General features: G+C 35.0%; 1 protein-coding gene across 1 annotated transcript in view; it reads left to right on the forward strand.

Moving 5' to 3' along the window:
• Nucleotides 1-1225: 1225 nt before the first annotated feature.
• The window catches only part of VWDE (von Willebrand factor D and EGF domains), a 77869-nt gene continuing 56387 nt past the window's right edge, over nt 1226-22707 (forward strand). Inside the window, exons 1-3 of the mRNA XM_015447689.4 lie at nt 1226-1608; nt 11589-11773; nt 16016-16247. Coding sequence (XP_015303175.3) covers nt 1281-1608; nt 11589-11773; nt 16016-16247 — 745 coding nt within the window. The 5' untranslated portion in view covers nt 1226-1280. The remainder of the gene's footprint in view (nt 1609-11588; nt 11774-16015; nt 16248-22707) is intronic.

A 22707-nucleotide genomic window follows, 5' to 3' on the forward strand; every position in this document is an offset into this window, starting at 1 on the left:
GTAATATTTTATTTTTAATCCAGAAAATTGGGTGCCCTTTCTGCATTTGAAAGAGGGCTATACACAAGTGTTGTGTACCAAAAAGAAATTATTTTCCAATATGGTTAACATTTTTACTCTGGAGATGATAAGTTTTAAAATTTTAAATGTTAATTTACCTTTCAAATTAAAAATAAAGAATTATATATAATTAAAAAAATAACTTCTTTATGCATTCGGACACCTCCTGTTTCCACCACCATGCCTAGGCCAACCTTGAGCCTCCAAATTTGTGGATGGAAACTTGGTGCCCACTTGGACCCCCAAACTACCCTCTTCTGACCAGTGTCCCCTTTCCTCTCAGGTAAAGGCTCTGTGAGAACCAAGTGCAAGGTGATGGATGGGAGACTCAAGGAATGAGACAGTCAGGGAAAAACTAGGAAAGTGAGGTTTCATTTCCAGACATAAAAAGATGTAGAATCTGTTGAAAAAAGGACCCTGCTCCTCTGCGGAGGCAACAACACTTCTGAAAACCTTAGACCTGGCAGGGTGGCTCACGCCTGTAATCCCAGCATTTTGGGAGCCTGAGGGGGAAGAATGGTTGACGCCAGGAGTTCAAAGCTCCAGCGAGCTGTGACTGTGCGACTGCACTCCAGCCTGGGTGACAGAGTGAGACCCTGTCTCCAACAAAACAAAACAAAACAAAAGATAAAAACGAGGGTTGGGGGAAGACATTAGAGTCCTCTGAACTAATAACTCCCAGGTCAACCTTGGGAGCCGTGTGGCCACGTGCTAAAGGGTCCTGGGTCATCACTGGACAACTGTAAGAACTCTGGGAATCACTGGCAAATACGGGTGACAAACCTCACGGTTTGGCTAGTGTCTAAACGCAGTCCTTTCTACTTCTGAAAACCTGTCACAGAGGCAGAAGAAAGGGCATCTACTGTTGCAACGTTAGTGTCTACTCCCTCCTAGTGTCGTTCATCACTGAGATCTAAGGTGACAGGAGCATCTTCAGCGCCTTCGCCTTCGGGTGCAAACCAGCAGCGCCAATTACGCAGTTAGGAATCTGTCTGAAGATACAATCATGGGAAACTGCCTCTTCCAACGGAACCTTGTGAAGTTTCTTTTATGGGAGGTCCATCGGAGCAGTTTCTAGGATTACCAAGTTTTCATACAGTCTCTGTTAGAACAGCAAGACGCAGCACGCCGAGAGCTACATCCCGGTAGCTTGGCTCCTGGCTGTGCTACTGCACGGTGACATCCAAGGCGGCGGAGCCACTGCCAGTACACGCTGGGCTATGGGGACAGGTTGGGCGTGGCTTTCAGGTCCGCCGGCCGCCAAAATGGGAAGGGAGGAGTCGCAGAGGGACTGCGCGAAGGCTCTACCCACGAAAGGACTGGCTGCGCCGCAGAACCAGGACGCGGAGCTTCCCTGTTCCAAGCAGGAACAGACTGAGAAAATCCAAGAAAGGAAGCCCGAGGGGCTGCGGTGGCCCCATCCTCCCGTCACCCGCGGCCCAGGCTCTGCGACGCCCGTCGCCCCACCCGCGGAAGCAGCGATGCCTGGCGGAGCCTGGGTGCTGGCGACCGCGCTGATGCTCCTGGCCCCGGGGGAAGGTCGGCGAGGTAGGGCTCGCGGCGGTGGGCGCGCAGGGGCGCCGCCTGGGCGGTGGAAGGACTGGGCCAGACTTCTCCGCTGACATGGGGAGCGTCCCTGTGCGTTTTAAGACCGCATGCGATGTTTGTTCCTCACCCGCCGCCGCTCTGTCCCTCTGCTGTCCTTGAAGTGGTCAATTTCTAGCCTATTACTCTTCAGTTTTCTTTTGCGCACATGCAGTTGTTGCCTCCTCTTACTCTACGACCCTCGGTTCTGTTTTTGGTTGCTTCCTGCTGATATCCTGCTCTTTGATTTTTAATTTACTGTAAGAAACTTTGGCCGGATCTGCCAGGTATCCTAGCCGCAAGTGGACCTGAATTCTCAAAACAGAGTTGAATTCCAAACTGCACGAATTCCACCTCCAACCCGACCCTCGGAAATAATTCATTGGTGAACATTTTATCCCTACAATAAATCACCAAGTTAAGTTTGGTATATCCGTATTACACTGTATTATGGTTTGTGTATATATGTTAGAATCAGTTTTGCCTCTGCAGAAGACTTCTCTGTGGAGCGAATACTCCCCTCCCACTTCTTTAATCCGTGACCAAGCACACTTAGTTTAAAATAAGTGAAGTTAAACCAAAACTTTCATTAGCCCTTCCTGCTTGTTTTTTGTGTTCGTACAGATAGGAATATTAACGAAGGTGACTTGTTCTTATATTGCAAGTTTCCTTACGTTTTTCAGAAATAAGTCTGATCTGTGTTCAGCTATCTGCAGTTTGAAAAAAAAACACTACGTACGTTTGTAACAGTCAGGGGTATAGTTTTGTCTTATCTTTTTTTAATCTTAACCCGTTTTGCCGATGTAAGTTTGCTTTGGAAAAGGGTAATACAAACACTATCCCATGCAAAACTTAAAAATAAAATGCTAAAATCAAATGTATTATTTTCTGCAATGATTTTTTTCTGGTCCTTCTTCAGTTTGCTTACAGATTTGCTAAATCTTTATGAATAACTTTAAAAAATACTTGTAAAAACATATTTCTATTCATTACAGTTAGATAAATATTTCCAGGAAAAAAATGACCGATGTTTATAAATGAAAATGATTTCATGTTTACTATACAGCACATAACCCCTTTCTGCCCCTATATAATAGCTTTGTAATCTCTCTACTGAAGACAAATATTACCCATTACCAGGTTTTAAGTTCATAACATTGGTAACATTTATAAGTTCTTTATGTTTAATAGAGTAAAACTAGAAAACGAGGTGAATGGAAAATACATTTATTGAGACTTCTTTTTTCAAATAGCTTTATTAAGATGTTCATATACCATACAAATCACTCACTTAAAGTGTGTGACTCTATGGTTTTTCATTTTCACAGATATGTGTATATTCAGAGTATATTTACAGGTATATGCAACCATGACCACAGTCAATTTTAGAACATTTTTATCAATTCAAGAAGAAATACTGTACGCTTGGTTATCATGCCCCATACCTTCTATCACCCTCCCTTCCTCCCCAGCTATAAGGAATTACTAATCTACTTTCTGTCTCCTTGCATTTGCCTATTCTGGATATTTTATACAAACTGAATCATATAATAGGTTGTCTTTTGTGACTTGCCTACTTCACCTAGCACAACGTTTTCAACGTTCATTCATCTTGTAGCATGTACCAGTACTTGATTTCTTTTTAAGATAGAATATTGTTCCATTGTGTGGATATACTACATTTGGTATGTACATTCATTAGTTGGTGAATTAGAAGATGAACATTTGGGTTGTTTCCACATTTTGGCTATTATAAATAATGCTGCTATAAACACCGAGGTACAAATTTCGTTTGGATGTATGTTTTCATTTCTCTGAGATATATGCCTAGGAGTGGAAATACCGGGTCATAGGGTAATTCTATGATTAACTGCTTAAGGAACAGCCAAGATGTTTTCCAAAGTGGCTGTGCTGTTTTGTGTTTCTGCAACAGTGTATGAAGTTTCTAATTTCTTCATGTTTCCATCAATACTTTTTATTAACTGACATTTGGATTCTACCCATCCTCATGGTTGTAAAGTGGTATTTCATTGTAGTTTGATCGTCATTTTCCTAATGGCTAATGGTATCAAGCATTTTAGTGTCCTTATCAGACATTTAGCTTATCCTCTTCAGAGAAATACTTACTCAGATCCTTTGCCATTTAAAAAAATGGGTAGTTGACCTTTTTCTTATTGAGTTGTGTAAGTTATTTGCATATTCCAGATATAATTCTCTTATTGGATATGTGATTTACAATTGTTTTCTCCCATTCTATGGGTCCTAGAAATAATCCCCTGTGGATATTGAGGGAATACTATACTGTAGTTTTTTAAGTTGATTCCTTAGAGTTTTCTATATGGAGATAGTATTACTTATTCCTTTCCAATCTGGATATCTTTTATTTATTTATCTTGGCTAACCCCCCTGGGTAGAATTAGCTATTCTAAAGTACAATGTGGAATTGATATGATGAGAGTAGATATCCTTGTCTTGTTCCTGATTTTACAGGAAAGCACCCAGTCTTTCTTCATCACATGAAACGTAAGTTGTGGGTGTTTTGTATATATCCTTTATCAAGTTGAGGAAACTTCCTTCTATTCCTAGTTTGTTGAGTGTTTTTATTGTGAAGAGGTGTTGAATTTTTTAAAAATGCTTTTTCTGTATCTATTGAGATGAACATGTGGATTTTAACTTCTATGCTATCTGGTATATTATAGTGATTCAATTTTAGATATTAAACCAACCTTGTGTTCCTGGAATAAATCTCACTTGGTCATAATTTTTATGTATGTATATTTTATGTTTCTGGATTCAGTTTGCTGAAGATTTTTTCATCCATTTTCCAGAGATATGTTGGTTTGTAGTCATCTTTTCTTGTTATATATTTTTCTGGCTTTGGTGTCAGGGTAACCATAATAACGGGCTATGATACTGGGCTCATACAATGAGGTGGAAAGTGTTCCATCTTCTTCTATTTTTTTTTGGAAGTGTTTCAGATGAATCGGGAGTAATTCTTTTTGAAATGTTTGGTAGAATTTAGCATTATGCCATCTGGACCAAGTCTTTTCTTTGTGGGTAGTGTTTTGACTGATTTGATCTTTTTACTTGTTATAAATCTATTTGGATTTTATTTTTCTTCTTGAGTTCTTTTTGTAGTTTGTGTCTTTTTAGGAATTTGCCAATCTCATCTAAGTTATCTAATTATTGGTGTATAACAGTCATAGTATTCCTTAATAAGGTTTGCAGTGGTGTCCCCTATTTCATTCCTGCTTGTAGTAATTTGAATCTTTCTCTCTTTTTTTCTCAATAAATCTAATTACAGGTCTGTCAGTTTTGTTGATTCTTTCAAAGAACCAGCTTTTGGTTTCACTGATTTTTCTCTATTATTTTTCTATACTCAGTTTCATCAATTTTCCTTCCAGTCTTAAAAATTTCCTTCCTTCTCCTTCCTTTAGGTTTAGTATACTCCTATTTTTCCAGTGTCTTAAGGTGCAAGGTTAACTTGTTATGTTCATATCTTTTTCTCCTATACTATAGGCGTATTCCTGTCTATACATGTCCTTCTATGCATTACTGTAGCAGCATTCCATACATTTTGGTATGTTGTATCCTCATTTTAACATTTCTCCAAGTATTTTTTAGTTTTCTTTTTCTTTTATTCTTTAACTCAGTGATTATTTTGGTTGTTTAATTTCCACGTATTTGTAAAGTTTCTTAAATTTCATTGTTATTGAGTTCTAATTTCATTCCATTGTGATTAGAGAACATACTTTGTATGAATTTCATCTTTTTGAATTATGTTTTAATTTTATGTTATTTTATTTTTAAAAGTAGGCTCTTACTATGTTGCCTAGGCTGGATTTGAACTCCTGGACTGAAGCAATTCTCCCACCTCAACCTCCCAAGTAGCTGGGTTTATAGGAACGTACCACCATGCCCATCTTTCTGTTTAAATTTATCAAGGTTTGTTTTATGGTCTGGCAGATTGTCTATTTTGGTGAATATTCCATGTGTACTTGGGAAAAAATTATATTCTAATATTTTTAGGAATAGTGTTTATAGATGTCTGCTAGGTCAAGTTGGTTTATATTGTTGTTCTGATTTTTATTTATTTATTATGCTACCTGTTTTTAAAATTGATATTGAAAGTGGGATATTAAAGACTCCAATTGTTATTGTTAAAATATGTATTTTTTTTCCCTCAGTTTCTGCTGGATTTTGCTTCATATATTTCAGTGCTCTGTTATTAGGTTCAATTATGTTACAATTGCTTTATCTTCCTCATGGATTGACTCTTTTATCATTATAAAGTGTCCCTCATCTCTGGTAAGACTTTTATGTTTTAAGTTCTTCTTTGTTTGATAGTAGTACAACCACATCACCTTTCTTTTGGTTGCTAGTTGCAGGATATATTATTTTCTGTCCTTTTGCTTTCAATCTAATTGTATTCAAAAGAGGCCCTCAGTTTGTCTTTTGATATGTAAAGAAGGCCAATGTAAAGTGATTTAGCAAACTAGCCACTCTCTATTTTCTCTTGCTTTTTAACCATCTGCGTTGCTGAAGAACCTAAAATTCTATTTTTTTAAAAAAATCTCAACTTTTATTTTAGATTCAAGGAGTACATGTGCAGGTTTGTTACAAAGGTACATCGCACGATGCTGAGGTTTGAGGTACAAATGATATTGTCACCCAGATAGTGAGCATGGTACCCAATAGGTAGTTTTTCAATCCTTACCCTCTTCTTTCCTTCCCCCTTCAGTAGTCCCTAGTGCCTATTTTTCCCATCTTTATGTCTGTGGGTACCCAGTGTTTAGCTTGTCCTTATAAGTAAGAACATGCAGTATTTGGTTTTCTGTTTCTGCATTAGTTTGTTTAGGATAATGGCCTCCATTTGCATCCATGTTCCTGCCAAGGACATGATTTTAGTCTTTTATATGGCTGCATAGTGTTGCATGTTGTATATGTATTACTGAAATACCAGGAGTTCAGAAAAAAGCCAATCATATCTTTTTCTCCTATACTATAGGCATATTCCTGCACAAAAAGCCAATCACTGAGACAATGAGTATTGCTAGGGAAGAGGGCTTTAATAGGGTGCTCCAACTGAGGAGATGGAAGATCAGTCTCAAATCCATCTCTCTGACTGATTAAAATTGGGTTTATATAGCAGAGAAGAGCTATAGCTACATGTAGGAATACAGGAATTAGGGAGGAATAAGGGAGATGAGTTGGTCAACAGGAAGCTGATGGTCAGTTAAGCAATCACGATTGGTAGGGGTCTGGAATCTCGTTTTCCAGATGTGGTAATCTGGTAAGTTTCAGTTCCTTGATACCATCTGGGAGGCCTGATGGTTGGTTTCCTGAGAAAGGAACTCAGATAAGACAGTTGTAACTTTCTGAAGTTTTAAGACTGGCAGGGTCAATTTCTATGTTTATTCAAAAGAAACCATAAACATCAGTTCTGTGGGACAATTGGACCAGTTTCAGGTATACTACATTTTCTTTATCCAATTCACTGCTGATGGGCACCATGGCTGATTCCATGTCTTTGCTACTGTGAATGTGCTGGGATGAACATACCAGTACACGTGTCTTCTTTTTGGTAGAATAATTTATTTTCCATGGGTGTATACCCAAAATGGGATTGCTGGGTTGAATGATAGTTCTTTTTTCAGTTCTTCGAGATTAGTTCTTTTTTCATTTCTTTGACGGCTTTTCATAGTGACTGATTTGATTTATATTCCCACCAACAGTGTATAAATGTTCCCTTTCCCTACAGCCTCACTGACATCTGTTGTTTATTGATTTTTTAATAGTAGTAATTCTGACTGATGTAAGATAATATCTCATTGTGGTTTTGATTTGCGTTTCCTTGATGATTAGTGATGTTGAGCATTTTTTCATATGCTTGTTGGCCATTTGTATGGCATCTTTGGAGAAGCATCTTTTCATGTCTTTTGCCCACTTTTCCATGGGGTTGTTTTTTGCTTGTTGAATTATTTAAAATCCTTATAGATTCTGGATATTAGACATTTTTCAGATGCATAGTTTGTGAATATTTTTTCCCATTCTGTAGGTTGTCTGTTTACTCTATTGATAGTGGAGAAACTCTTTAATGAGGTCCAACTTGTTAATTTTAGGGTTTTTTTTTTTTTTTTTTTGCAGTTGCTTTTGAGGACTTTGTCATAAGTTCTTTGCCAAGGCCCATGTGCAGAAAAGTATTTCCTAGGGTTTTTTTCTAGGACTTTTTACAGTTTGAGGTCTTATATTTAAATCTTTAATACATCTTAAGTTAATTTTTGCATATGGTGAAAAGTTTCATTATTCTTCCTATGGCTAGCCAGTTATCCAAGGACCATTTATTGAATACGGAGTGCTTTTTCCATTGCTTATTTTTGTTGACTTTGTCAAAGATCAGATGGCTGTAGGTGTGTGGTTTTATTTGTGGGTTCTCTATTCTGTTTCATTGGTCTATGTGTCCGTTTTTGATGACTGCTATGATGTTTGGTTACTGTAGCCTTATAATATTGTATGAAGTCGGGTAATGTAATGCCTCAGACTTTATTCTTTTTGCTGAAGATTGCTTTTGCTATTGGGACACTTTTTTTTGGCTCCATATGAATTTTAGAATAGCTTTTTTCTAATTTTGTAAAAAATAACATTGGTAGTTTCATAGAAATAGTCTTGACTCTTTAGATTGTTTAGGGTAGTACGGCCATTTTTATGACATTGATTTTTTTTTTTTTGAGACGGAGTTTCACTCTTGTTGCCCAGGCTGGAGTGCAGTGGCGTGATCTTGGCTAACTGCAACCTCCACCTCCTGGATTCAAGTGATTCTCCTGCCTCAGCCTCCCGAGTAGCTGGAATTACAGGCGTGCACCACTATGCCTGGCTAATTTTGTATTTTTGTATTTATATATATTTTGTGTGTGTATATATATACTATATATTTTTTTGTGTATATATATACACATATTATATATATACACAATATATATATATATTTTTAGTAGAGATGGCTTTCTCCATGTTGGTCAGGCTGGTTTCCAATTCCTGAGGTTTTGGTGATCCACCTGCCTTGGCCTCTTGACCTCCCAAAGTGCTGGAATTACAGATGTGAGCTACTGCATCCAGCAGACATTGGATTCTTCTAAAACATGGGAATGATTTTCCAAGAAAATTCTATTTTGAATGTCAGAAACTAAATTATTTTTTATTTCTCATTATGTTTGGGCATAAAAAATGGCTTTTCCCTTTCTCAAATCTTTGAAGAAGTTATAAGATTTTGAAGACTTGAAATTTTCAAAATACTTGAAATTCCTGTAGGAATTCCTGTAGGATAATATACAGAAGATTTTATAACTACAAATTCAGTTATTATGAAGTACCTGTCACCAAGAGTTACGCATGTTTATCTCTTAAAAATAAAATGATTTATTTGGCTTCTTAATATATTGTGTATCAACCAGTTCTGAATTTTGTAGAATTCTAGTCTTGGTCATTACATTAAACTGGAAAATAATCTAATACAGGTTGCCTCGTATGTAGAAACAGGAAAAGGAAATCATTTGCATATGCTATCACTATGGCTCTATTATTTATAACTTGACACATTCTTCCAAAATACTTGAAATTCAAGTACTGTAAATTCTATTATATATTACCCAACTTTCTTAAATCATATCAGGAAGTAGTCAGGATGAATAGAAGTATAAATTTAATGTATATTTTATGTCTACTTTTTTTTTAGGGGAAAAGTTATATTGTCAGTTTGCCAGAAAGCTCTGTATATCATGCCATGAACTTGACTGATGAATGAGATGGGCTTGTAGAGCTATTCTTTTAGTATTTGTTGCGCAGAGTCCTCAGATCCTCAAATGAGAGCCCAAGCCATCAATATAATCCTCACTCAACTATATCATGCATTCTAGAGCTAAGATTGGAATAAAGCTTTGAAATTGTGGCTTGATTACTGCTAATAAGATTTCTAAACTTTCTATATAGTCCTTGAACAGTGTAAATAAGTAGATTTTTAGAAAAAAGTTATGAAATAATAGATACAAAATATATGAATTTAAAATTATCCTATAACATAAATGTTGAGTAAAAGTAAATAAATAAAATTTTGAGTTAAATATTACACAATTCTCTAGTGTTGTTGATGGCAAGCAGTGATTTCTTTTATACATCTTATATTTTCGGCTTTGTATTAGGAAACAAAGCAGCTAAACCAGAAGAAATGCAAGAACTACAAAGGTGCTGAGTAAGGAGGAATACTACACACAAAAAAGATGGAGTTATTGATTTTTTCCCAAGACAAAATTCTATTGTAGAAAAGAGATCAGAGAAAACATTTTAATAGTTTATGCACACCTTACTAGGGATCTCTTTCAAAATCTCTTTTTTAAAAGATTGTAACCAGGTGCAATGTCCTTGTTTTGAAGGGTATTAGAGATATTTCAAGATTAGATGAAATAATAGCACATCCCTTGACGTCTATCTTTTATTTTATAAAATAAGTATTTTATAAAATACTTATTTCGTGCTGACATTGGAGCCTTTTGGGAAATTAACAACTATGGAGGATTTATAGACAAAAGAAAGAGGAGCCCTTTGTGTTGACTTCCAATATCTTGTACTAAAAAAAATTATGTAGAGATATCTTTTGGAAAATAATATCTTTATATCGTTTAATTGCCATAACTATAAACAAAATAAAAAGCAGAAACATAATTCTAATTATAATGACTTATTTTTCATAGGCTACACTTGTGAGATCCACTTGTAAATTAGTATCTCTGATTTTTTGTTCTCCTTATTAAAGTTGAGAAATTGATTTTGATTTATAAACACTTCTGTAATTTAAAATTATATAATAAGTATTTGATAACTTTTTTAGTTAGATAAGCTTTTTCCACAATCAGGTATTTTTAGTAGTGACTGAATTGTTTCTTTCACCTTTCTAATTTCATAGATGCCATCTTTATTACAGTGTTTTCCATCAATAAATATAATATATAGTATTTGAAGATTTTCTATCACCTGTGCCAACAAGATACTCTAGTATTCAAATACAGACAGTTCCTTGTGGTGCTTATTATTTCAGCAATTTGTGAACACAGGAGCCTCAAACAAGAGCTGCATTTTAGGATAACTGTTTCACTGCCTGCTCTTCTCTCCACTTTCAGTGCTGGAAAGTGGAGCTTTTTGTTTGGCCTCTGTGGATTTCATGAAATAAGTATATTCCAGGCCAAAGACTACTCAGATAAAAGGTTTCCTAAAAAAGACTAAAGAATTCTCCCTTTCGCCATGGGCTTTTCTTGTTTCCCCTTCAAACCTGCTCCCCTCCATCCCATTCGTTTTTCTGTGCTTAGTAGGCAAAAAGATACTTCCAAAATTTTGAAAAACAACTTTAAAAATTTTTAATGTTTTTCTGCATTCAAGAATGCAGGAAACTTTAGTTTGAAAGCACTTTACACATATTGAGTTAGCATTGAAATATTAGTTCAGTTTGTTGCATTCCAGCATTTGGCAGAAATAGAACTTTTGAGGCATGTGGCTACTTTGGGAGAAACTGGTTGTAGAGAAACAATAGCGATATTAAAATCCAGAGTACCAGGCCCAAGAGAAATCCTTGTAGGTCCTGTGACTTGACATCCTAACTCAAGAGCAAGCAACTCTATTGGTTGTTTGAATTAAATGAAAATAAAGGTTTTAAAGCTTACATCTTTCAAAAGTACATTCTAAAGAGTTTTGTTGATTTGTTTATTGCATTTATGAAACATGCAAATTAGTTAAGTCACTTATGACTTATTAACAGACCCTGACATTTCAGAGCGTCTTTATGTGCAAAGTAAGTTAATTTGCTTTATTTTTTGTTATGAGAATCAATTTTAATTGAGGACTGAACTGTGTCAACAAACAAAATGCATTACATAAAAACACCTGTCTTTCCATACTAGCTCAGGAGTGCTCTCCTGGGGGACATCAGTTTCTTCAGAGTCCTTATAGAAGTGTCCATTTTGACTCGTGGCACCTCCAGCAGTCAGCTGTTCAAGACCTAATATGTGACCATTCCCTCTCCCCCGGATGGTATAGATTTCTCATCTTTGACAGACCTGCTGAGATGCCAACCAAATGTGTTGAGGTATGTCAACTCCCTAAGTACTACATATGATTTTCCTTATGTGTTTTTCATATGAGATTTGTATCTTCTTACAGCCAGCTTATTTCTCATGCTAAAATATTGTTTTAATTTTGTATAAGATTGAGTTGATCTGAAAGACTATTCCCACATTACCTAGTCTAATAATAATAGTAATAGTTAACGTTATGTTCCATGCAGTCCAGAAACACTTTTACCGACATTATCTTGTATGAGTTTACAACTCTAGGATACAATGTATCATCATTATTTCCATCAAACAGTGCAGAAAACATATGTTCTTAGGCATAGTGCTCCTACAGTCACAGCTAGCAAGTCAAAAGGCTGAGTTTTGAATACAGGCAGTTGTTCTCTAGGGCTCAGGTGTATTACCTGCAAACAGTAAAATACTGTTTATCTAAAGTGCTTCAGTTTTGTCAGTTGTTGCCTCTCACTGCCTTTCTTAACTGATGGAGTAAAACTTACAGGCTCGGCACCTCCTATTCTAAGACTAAGAAGAACTCAGTCTGGCAGTGAAATCTTCAGGTATTTCCTGATCACAGTTGGAAGACAGTATACCTGTAGCATATTCCATACTCTGGAGGCATATGGCCTTATCTCACTTAAGCTCCCTCCTCAAACCCAAAATTTGGGCAGCCAACATACCCTTTTTTTCTTTATAGTTGTGAACATGTAAGCATATGTCTTTCAAACACATCAGGTTTAAATGGACAAAATTAAAAAGGTTTTATACATGAACTCACATCGGATGTGTTTAATTTGCAACTTAACTTTTCATAAACTTTACTTTTTTTACAACATGATATGATTCTGATCATAGCATTGTCCTTTATAGCATTGTGTAGCATTGACTTGTCTAGCCCAGGTGACTTCTTTCATTCTTATTTCATTTGACAATTACATTTTCTTCCAAAATGCTTCAAAAAATAAGCAGAAGAATAAACATAAAGTGTGATTTCTTGGGTAATCCCTCAGCTAACTTGTATTACTTATCCAAGCCATTCTGAATTTCTATTGACAATTCTACTTATCCTTAGCATGATTTTCAAATGCAAGTTCCCCTAATTCATTTGTAGTCCCCATTCATCTGATGATACTGTCATGAAAGAGACATTATTTCTACTTATCATACTCTGACCAGTTATTCTTTCAGTTCAACTCTTATTATTGCGACCACATTTTTATCCACATCATCTAAAGAATGAGACTAATTCTAAATCTGTCAAAACACTAAGCCCATTAACTCAGCATCCTAACTTATATGATCAAAGTGGAAGAAGGATTTTAATCTGACATTTATTTTGCAACTTATAAATTCCCTGCACTTGTGGACCTTATTGCATATGTAAACTCACTAGTTCTCTCAGTGATGCTTTGAGGTAGCTAGTGTTACCTCATTATAAAGATGTGGACACAGACACTAAGCATGAGTCACATGACCAAAGCCATGTACCTGATCTTCTCCCTTATCACAGTCTTTCTCAGCTAACTGGTTTCCCAAGTGAATTCTGCATAAATAGGTGTTCAGCTGTGATAGGTAGCTAATAAAGGCATGATATTATTGAAGACATATGTCTGTGTAATGCTTCTCAAATTACTAAAGGGTTCATCATCACTCACAATTTTACCCTATATAATTATACACTTATTGGGTGTGATTTCATTCTTAAAGGTGACTTTCTTTTAACTTAGAGGTCATGCAGCTACTATTGGCCCCTGGAGAGAGATCGCATCACATAAGATTTTGTCTTAGCAAAAGGCTTGTTTTCCTTATTGTTATTCACATTTTATAAATACTGCAGAAGCAGGAATCATTTTCCTTTTTAAGCACTAATGTAAAAAGATCTCTGGAAAGACATTGAAATTTTAACAATGTTTAATTTTAAAGCGTGGCATTGTGGTTAAGTCTCATTATCCCTTTTTTGTTTATTTGCTCATTAGTCACTTTTGTGACACTTCATTTGTAAGGGACTAAAAAACAATTAGAATTTAAAAGTAAAGTTTGAGAAAATTGGAGGAACTTCACCACATTTAAAAATATTTGTGTTTTTTTCTTAAGGTTGATTTAGCTACAAGTGTTTCTAGAACCTCACACAAATGTAAAGGTGAACCAGTTTCCCTGGCTGTTTTCCTGGAGATCAGCTAAACTGAGCAGTCTGTGCTCCACGAGGAAGTGCTCTCTATCCCCACCCTTTCATTCCCTTTTTGTGCTAAGACTTTAAAGCATTCAACCGGAAACTCAATGATTTTTTTTTCTCTACTGCTTAATACATGTTGACTTACATAAATTACTATTTGTAATGTTTTAAATAAGAAATGTGCATTACATAAAGCTTAGGAAATAAAGAACAGGAGTGGAACAACATTTCTTCATAATCTATCCACACAGTCATAACTACCGTTATTAACATTTTGCTATTGTTTTATCTTATTTATATTGTTTTGTAATGTTCATGTTATATGTTCAATTGAAAAACATGCTATTCTTTTTCAGTTACAGTTATAGTATTATCATTTTCCTGTTATTATAAATTCATTTTTATAATTTTTGAAAATAATATTATGCCATACATGTATCATATTTATTTAAACCATCACCATATGTGTGGACGTTCAGGATTTTGCTATAATAAGTAATTCTGCAATTAGCAAATGCACATGTAATCATTTTAATTTTAGTGTCTTTAGTAAGATTGATTTTTATAAGTTAGATAAGTAATGGTTAAAGTCTTTTTGAGGCTTTTGATACATATAATTGTTCATTTAAAACATAGTGATAATTTTTAGTTCCAATAGCAGTACATGAAAATACCTTTTGCAATACTGAATATTCTCATGTATGTATTAGGCATTTGTGTTTCTTTTGTGAATTACCTGTTTGTACATTTTGTCCATTTGTAGTCTTAGAGTTTTAAATGGATAATATTACAAGGTTAAAATAAAATAGCAAATATAGTATGATTATAAATAAACATAACAAAATATAGGACTACTTACATATAATTTTATTATTTAATTTTAATCTTATATTTTTAAAATTATAATTCATTCATATATATCAATATTTCCTTTATGTTTTTCCTTTGCTTTTAAGCATAGAAATAATAATAAGAATTATAACCTGGCTAATGATTTTTGAGCCATTGCTATGTAGAAGCTGTATTATATATATTACTTTATCCATACCTCATTATGATACTTTGAGGTGGGTACTACTTCCACCTAATATGAAAGAGAAGGATGTTGAGTGCCTTGTCCAAGATCATGCATTTAGTAAGGGTCCTGGTTCTTCCTGAGTCGTGCATAGTTTCTTCTTATTTTTCCTGGGTTATTTTGCTATTTAATTCTATTTTTCATCTGAAAAATGATTTTGATGACTTCAAGTGAGGTTGAAACGTTATTATTTATTTATTTATTTGTTTTGAGATGCAGTCTCGCTCTGTCACCCAGGATGGAGTGCAGTGATGCGATCTTGGCTCACGGTAGACCCCATCTCCCTGGTTTAAGCAATTCCCCTGCCTCAGCCTCCCGAGTAGCTGGGGTTACAGGTGCACTTCACCACACCCGGCTAATTTTTTTTGTATTTTTGGTAGAGACGGGGTTTCACCATGTTAGCCAGGATGGTCACGATCTCCTGACCTCAGGCAGTCTGCCCACCTCGGCGTCCCAAAGTGCTGGGATTACAGGCGTGAGCTACTGCTCCCTGCCAAATTTATTATTTCTAAATTACTAAACAATTTTCCATCATCAGATTTTGAGTAATACCTTCCTTCTCGCTGATTTTATTGCCTCCTGAACTATGTATTAACTTCTTGTACATACTATTTCAAGCAGTTTTCCAAGAGCTTTCCAAGATCAGTTTATCTTTGTGTTATGTGTTAAGATAACTTTAGATTGACTTGTCTTATTTTAGAATTTATCAGCTATTTTAGTAAGGTATCTGAGATTTAATTTCCCTTGTTTACAATACAAGTGTAATGCATGGAATAAATTTATTAATATTTACAATGAATTTGTGAATGAGTATATTAACTATGAGATTTCTACCCTTAAATTTAGTATTCCTTAAAACTACTTTTTATTGTATAGAACAGGTGCAAGTTATAATATTTTTAATGATTAATAATATTTTAAGGGTTGTTTAGAAGGAAATGCAAAGTTGATATATCTACAATGGATGAAAATAAATTGAATTTTCAACTTTTGTTTTCTGTGCTGCAAAAGATGAACCACTGTGGAACTCAGGCCCCCATCTGGCTGTCTCTGAGAGATTCAGAAACACTGCCATCTCCTGGGGAGATCAAGCAATTGACAGCTTGTGCAACATGGCAGTTTTTGTTTAGCACTACAAAAGACTGCTGTCTCTTTCAAATCCCAGTGTCTGTAAGAAACTGTGGGAACTTTTTTGTATACTTACTACAGCCAACTCAGGGATGTATGGGCTATTGTGCGGAAGGTAAGAAAACATCAGTAATTCACATGACTGTTACTCATGAACCCTGCCATTTGTACCATTCTCTGGATAGGTTGCACGGAGTCAGTGCAAATCTCAGTAAGACTCGTTCTATCATTATTGTTAGATTGAAGCTAAATTTCTGTTTACGTTGGTCAGATTTCTTTAGGATTCTTTGCCAAGATTGCAAAGTACCCCCAAACATTTGATGTGAAAGCATCAAAGCAGACATCTCACATTTTTTCCCCTGGACATAATGATCGAGTGTGTTAAAAATTCTTTGGTTTCCTCAAGTCCATTCCTCTTTTAATTAAAGGATGAAGAAGGGTGAGTAAAAGTTATCATAAAAATATACATTTTATATTATTTCATCTTTCATTCACCAATATTTATTGAATGTTTATCCTGTGCCAGCAATTATTTAAGGCCTCAAGAGTTAGAGTGATGAGCAAGATAAATGAGATCTCTGCCTTCATGAAACTTGCATTCTAGTGGAATGCTTCAGACAATATCTAAGAAGAAACAGAATATTATTTAAAGATTAAAGTAAATATCCCTAAGTCCTTACTATATAAATATACGAGTAGATAATTAAATAGAAGCAAGGAAACAAAGCTTCTTTAAAGAATTACAAATATTTGTTGCTACTACTTCACCTAAAAGATTTTGAATAACTTCCCTCATTTTGCTTGTTGGCTGCATTTGAGTTGTTTCCAAATAATTGGGTATGACAAGGAAAAAAAAATCTACCGGTTTTACAGTGGAGAAACTTGGCAGACATTACATTAATCAAGTGATTGCAGTTAATTTTACTAGTGGTAACACATGTTGATGTCACATGTCTCCTGATAACGTGTAATAATAAGAGTACTTCTGTTTTGTGGTACTCTTCCCCCAAAAGCATAATCCTAGTCCAATCATGACAAAGTTTATATAAACCCAAATTAAATAACACACTAACAAAATACCTGAATAGTATTTTTCAAAAACGTCAAAATTATGAAGAACCAGGAAAGAATAGAAAACAGTCACAGATTAGAAAATGATGAATAACGCAATCGGATATCCTGATTGGGAAAACTGAAAAATTCAGATTGGTAAAATCTGACTACAGCCTTCAGTTTATTTGAGGGTGCAGTCCTAAGGTAAATTTCCTAGTTTTGACAAATATATCATGGCTTTGTAATATGTTAACATTTGTGGAAGATGGATAAGTGCAAATTCTCTATTATTTTTGCAACCTTTATGTGAATCTAAAATCATTCTAAACTAAGATGCTAATATTTGAGAAATTAATATACCACAAATTAAAGAAAATTGGTCAATACAATAGGAATGAACTGGCACAAAGATGCTGTCTTACAAAGGGCATCTGAGGAGTTCTCTTTGAATAAGTGACAAATTTGAGTTGAGCACTGAATGTGGAGAATGAGGCAGTCATGAAAATATGTGGGGAAAAAGAGCTCCAGCAGAAGAATAGACAATGCAGATGTCCTTAAATACACATGAAGAAGGCAGTTCAAGGAGCTGAAGGAGAAACAATGTGGTGGGAACAGAGAAAATGAATAAATCTTGGGGGATGAGGTTAGAGAAGTAAGAAAAGGTCAGCGTCTGTAGGGTCTGAAGTTCCTGGTAAGAACTTAGCTTCAGTCTTTAAAAATCCTGTAAGATTTTTAAAGAGATGAATAATATGATCTAAGGAGTGTATTTGAAAGGTCATTATCCCTGCAGCAAGACTCCAGAGACTGTTGCATTAATTCAATAGAGAGATGGTAGTGGCTTAAAGGAGAGAGGAGTGGAAATGACTAGGACTAGTGGCAAAGAAAAGAGGATATTAAGCTAAGATGTCTTTGGAAACAGAGCTCATGCAATGGATATGAGAAAGATGCAAAGAGAGAAATCAAGGACAAAATCTACGGTTTTTGCTTGAGCAACTAAAGAGGGAGAGACTAGGGTACAAACACATCAGGTTGGGAAGAGAAATCAAGAATTCTGTTTTGGGCTGTTATCTAAGAAGGGGCATGACATATAGATATACACTACGTCTCAGACTCGTAAGCTTGACACTAGTGGTGTTGACTAAGGATGTTGTGGCATGAGAGTCCTGGCTGAGAGCTCCCATAACCCACCATTCTAGAGCTCACCATAGATAGTTGGACCTAATAATTTTTTTTTCTTTTTCTCTGTGCTCCACTATGACTATGAACTCTTTGAAAATAAAGTGCCCTTTACATCAGCGTCTCATGTCCTAGTGTCCTGAACATAATAGAGATTCAACAAATGCATATTCACTAGCGATGTTTAATGGAACTAGTGGCCCAATTCCTAAGATACAAAAAGCTCTAAACAGAAAGAAACTACAGAGTGGCAATTTTTACTTGGACTGTTTAGACAATGGTGAAGCTGATAAATGAGGGATTTATTCTATAGATAGGTGAGTGTGCTCATATATAACCAGTTATAGAAGTAAAACGAACCCCAATTTAGTTACCTGGGTTCAGTCATATATAGAAAGAACACTGAAAGTTCTGGGAGACACTCTTGTAGACAGTGTTCTCAAAGCAGATGAACACTTGATTCAGCAACAATGATGATTCTATGGGTAACACGCATGAACATTTTACTACTGAGGTTGTTAGACTCCCCAAGCTAGCCAACCCCAAATAACACAATTATAGCATAACAAGTAAAATCACTTAGTTGGTTATTATAGTAGTTAAAAGGAAACATAGTTTTAGGTTTAAATAACCCAATATATTTATAAATGTGGGTGTGTATATATACACATATATATATACACATAAATATTTATATAAACACATATATATACACATATGTATAAAATATCCAATCTAAAAAATTATTTTGCTCATCATAGTTTTGGAATTGAAACCAGTATTATTAGAAAAATTGATTCCGTTAAGTTTCTAGCATTCTTATTCTCAGAAATCTGTCCCTTAATGTCAGCAAAAATAATAATACAATAAGTTTTCTCCTATGGTTAATTATTTCTTTGAGTTGAAAATATTAAAATAAAAAATTTAATATTTTGATGAGTTTGTAATGCAGTCTTTTTTCTTTTTTTTTTCCTTTTTTTTTTTTTTTTTTTTGAGACGGAGTCTCACGCTGTTGCCCAGGCTGGAGTGCAGTGGCGCGATCTCGGCTCACTGCAAGCTCCGCCTCCCGGGTTCCCGCCATTCTCCTGCCTCAGCCTCCTGAGTAACTGGGACTACAGGCGCCCGCCACCGCGCCCGGCTAATTTTTTTGTATTTTTAGTAGAGACGGGGTTTCACTGTGGTCTCGATCTCCTGACCTTGTGATCCGCCCGCCTCGGCCTCCCAAAGTGCTGGGATTACAGGCTTGAGCCACCGCGCCCGGCCTCAGTCTTTTTTCTTAAAAACAATGACACATACTCCAATTTCACGTTCTGTTTTTAACTACTGTTTTATTTCCAAATGACCTCTAAAGTTGATGTAAATATATCGTTATTGGCCATAATCCCTAAGCAAATAATGCATTATTGTCTACTTTACATGATAATAGAAACTAAGAAAGATAATGTTCTCAACATATAATTTTATTTCACTGTTCTGAAATACATACTACATTTATAGAAAATTGAATTGTTTAGATTTACTTTATCATTAATTGCAAGGCAGTAGTTCTATCTTTAAAAAAAGGCAAAATTATTGTTTATTATTATAATAAGATCGAAATAATAAACTTATAAAATGTATTAATTCAAATAGGTATTTATTGGCGGTATTCCACAAGTATAATAATAACACACTAATTATTTCACACATATGTACTGCTGGAGTCATGCTTATTTTCTAACCAACACAGCATCTCCTTAGTATAGAGGGGTGACCAAAACAAATGTGGTCCCTGCCCTCCTGGCATAGAGTATTTCTGCAATTATAAATTGCAACTGATGAATGAAAAGATTAAAAATTGCTGTAGAAGAGAATACTGAAGGTGAGAGAGGATGAAATACATAATGAAGAGTCGACCAGTGAAACGTCTAACAAAAGGGCATTGATGCTGAGAGCTGGAGGTTAAATGGTCCTTGGTCAGACAGAAAGCAAGGGGAAGAACAGCTCAAACAGCGGCTGCAACAAGCGACAGGCCCTAAGGCAATAAGAGTATGCTGTACTCAGAAGAGTGAAAGCCGGACAGAAGTATTAGATCTCAACGAGTGAGGGAGAACATAACAAGACGGGGGTTTGAAAGGGCAGCAAGGCCTGATCGTTTAGGGAGCTCTGCATTTTGTTCTGTGTGATTGAGAAGCCTATGGAGAATTATCCTGAGGGAGTGAGCTGGTAAACCTTCACATTCCGTACACAGCTGCTGTCCAGCTAAAACTGGCAGTCTGTTTACTAAGAAAGGGCAGCATCTGCTCAGTTTAGTACAGCTAGTGCCATTCATTAGGAAGGACAAAATCCAGAGAGATGCATCAATCTCATTGGGTGGCCAAGATAAGAGTTTTTGAAAAATCTTAAGAATTTTTTTTGGCACTCTTGTCATAAAAAATATTTAATTTTTATAAATCTTCCTATAGTATTACCAAATATTTGTGGAAAATTCTGTGTTTCATGGAAAAACCATTGATTTATCTATATTAGTTTAAGAAACATTGACAACTACTAAAAAAGAAAACAAAACTTTCACACCAGGCAATACCATAAAATACAAATAATCACTTCATCAGAAATATTTTTTACACTGAATTTAAAAACATAATATTAAAAATTTGTATTTTATGATATCCCTTCCAAATTTAAAATATTTTCTGTTTTGTTAATGTCACTACCATCCACTTAATTTCCTAACCCAGAACACTCAAAAGTATCTTATAATCTCCACATTCAAGTCCTCTAAGCATTTAGGGAGAAGGAATTCTGGGAGACAATTGTTATTTTTTATTCTTAATGTCTGTTAACCAGACATATGCATGAATTATTCTTCCTGATTTGCTGATAGAAGCTTGCCTTGGAATATCATTTAGAACTTAAATTAGACTGCATAGATAGCAAACAAAAATGACAGTCACTTAATCTACTTAAGAGTTTCTTTTTCTTGCTGAACAAATATCTGGAGCAGGTGTTCTCTGCTGATGGCGATTTGGCCACTTTACAATGTCAGGCTGAGGTCTCTGAAAGTCACTAATCTTTTCCTTCATGGTGACAGAATGAAGCTCAAGTTTTAGCTTCTTTATCTGCATTTAGACAGGATAAAAGAGAAAGTTCAAAAGGTGAAAGAGAGCTTCTGCTAACTGAAATTTACTCCCCTTTAAGGAGCTTATTTGGAAAAAGCCTTCTTATCGTAACTACTTTAGAAGAATTCCCAGGATCATCTCTATCTTCGAAGGCAGTCTATTAAATGTCTTTTTTTACTTGGATGTATTGCTGTCTACAACCAATAGCCCCTATCTAGCTAGGAGTCAATATATTTAATTTTAAAATCACCAAAACAGCAAATAGTAGAGAGTAAAATTTCACTTTAATATCATAGTCTCATGAAGACGTTTTGATCCTCACAGAATTCATATGTATGTGTATACACACAATATATCTATCCCTAGAGCCTTCTAGAGGTCAAATAAGAAAAAATACTAATTACAATTAATTGTAATCGAAGCCATTCTAAAAAGGTTATATATTTGAAATATTATTTATTTAGAAGACTCTATGAAAATATACATCTTTGTTATATTTTTTGTATTTCCACTTAGCAAGGTAGTTAGGTCCTTATACTACATGTGAAGTGGCATCATATCAATTAAAGTTAGCCTATGTAGACTATGAGAAGTTAAAGATGTATACAATATCCCCTAAAGCTTCTACTAAAATAAAACAAAACATTATAACTAATTAGCCAACAAGGGGTATAAAATGGAATCATAAAATATATTCCATATTTTTCAATGCAGATAAAAATAAAAAATGGAACAAAGCACTAACAGAATAAATAGAACACGGATAGTAACATGGTAGACTTAAACCTCACAATATTGTTAAATAATTGTGGATATTATAAGGTTTAAGTCCACCATGTTGCTATATATATTTATATATGATTTATATATATATATATATAAAAGGTTGGTACAAAAGTAATATATATAAATATATATAATATATATGATATAAACACCCCAACTGAAAAGCATAAATTGCCAAATTGAGCAAAAAAGCAAGACCCAACTATAGGCTGCCTAGAAAACTCATTTAAAAAGTAAGGAAAATGAGTTCAAAAGTATAAGGATAGAAGAAGATATACGTAGGTAACATTAATCACAAGAAATGTAGAGTGGGTATATTAATATTAAGCATAGTAGACTCAAAAGCAAAACATATTCCTAGGAAAAACAAAGGTCATTTCCTAATAATAAAATGTTCAGTTCAGTAAAAGAATATGACAGTTCCAAATGATGAAACACCTAATAACAAATTCAAAATAC

Source organism: Macaca fascicularis, chromosome 3 (genome assembly GCF_037993035.2).
Source record: "Macaca fascicularis isolate 582-1 chromosome 3, T2T-MFA8v1.1".
NCBI lineage: Eukaryota > Metazoa > Chordata > Mammalia > Primates > Cercopithecidae > Macaca > Macaca fascicularis.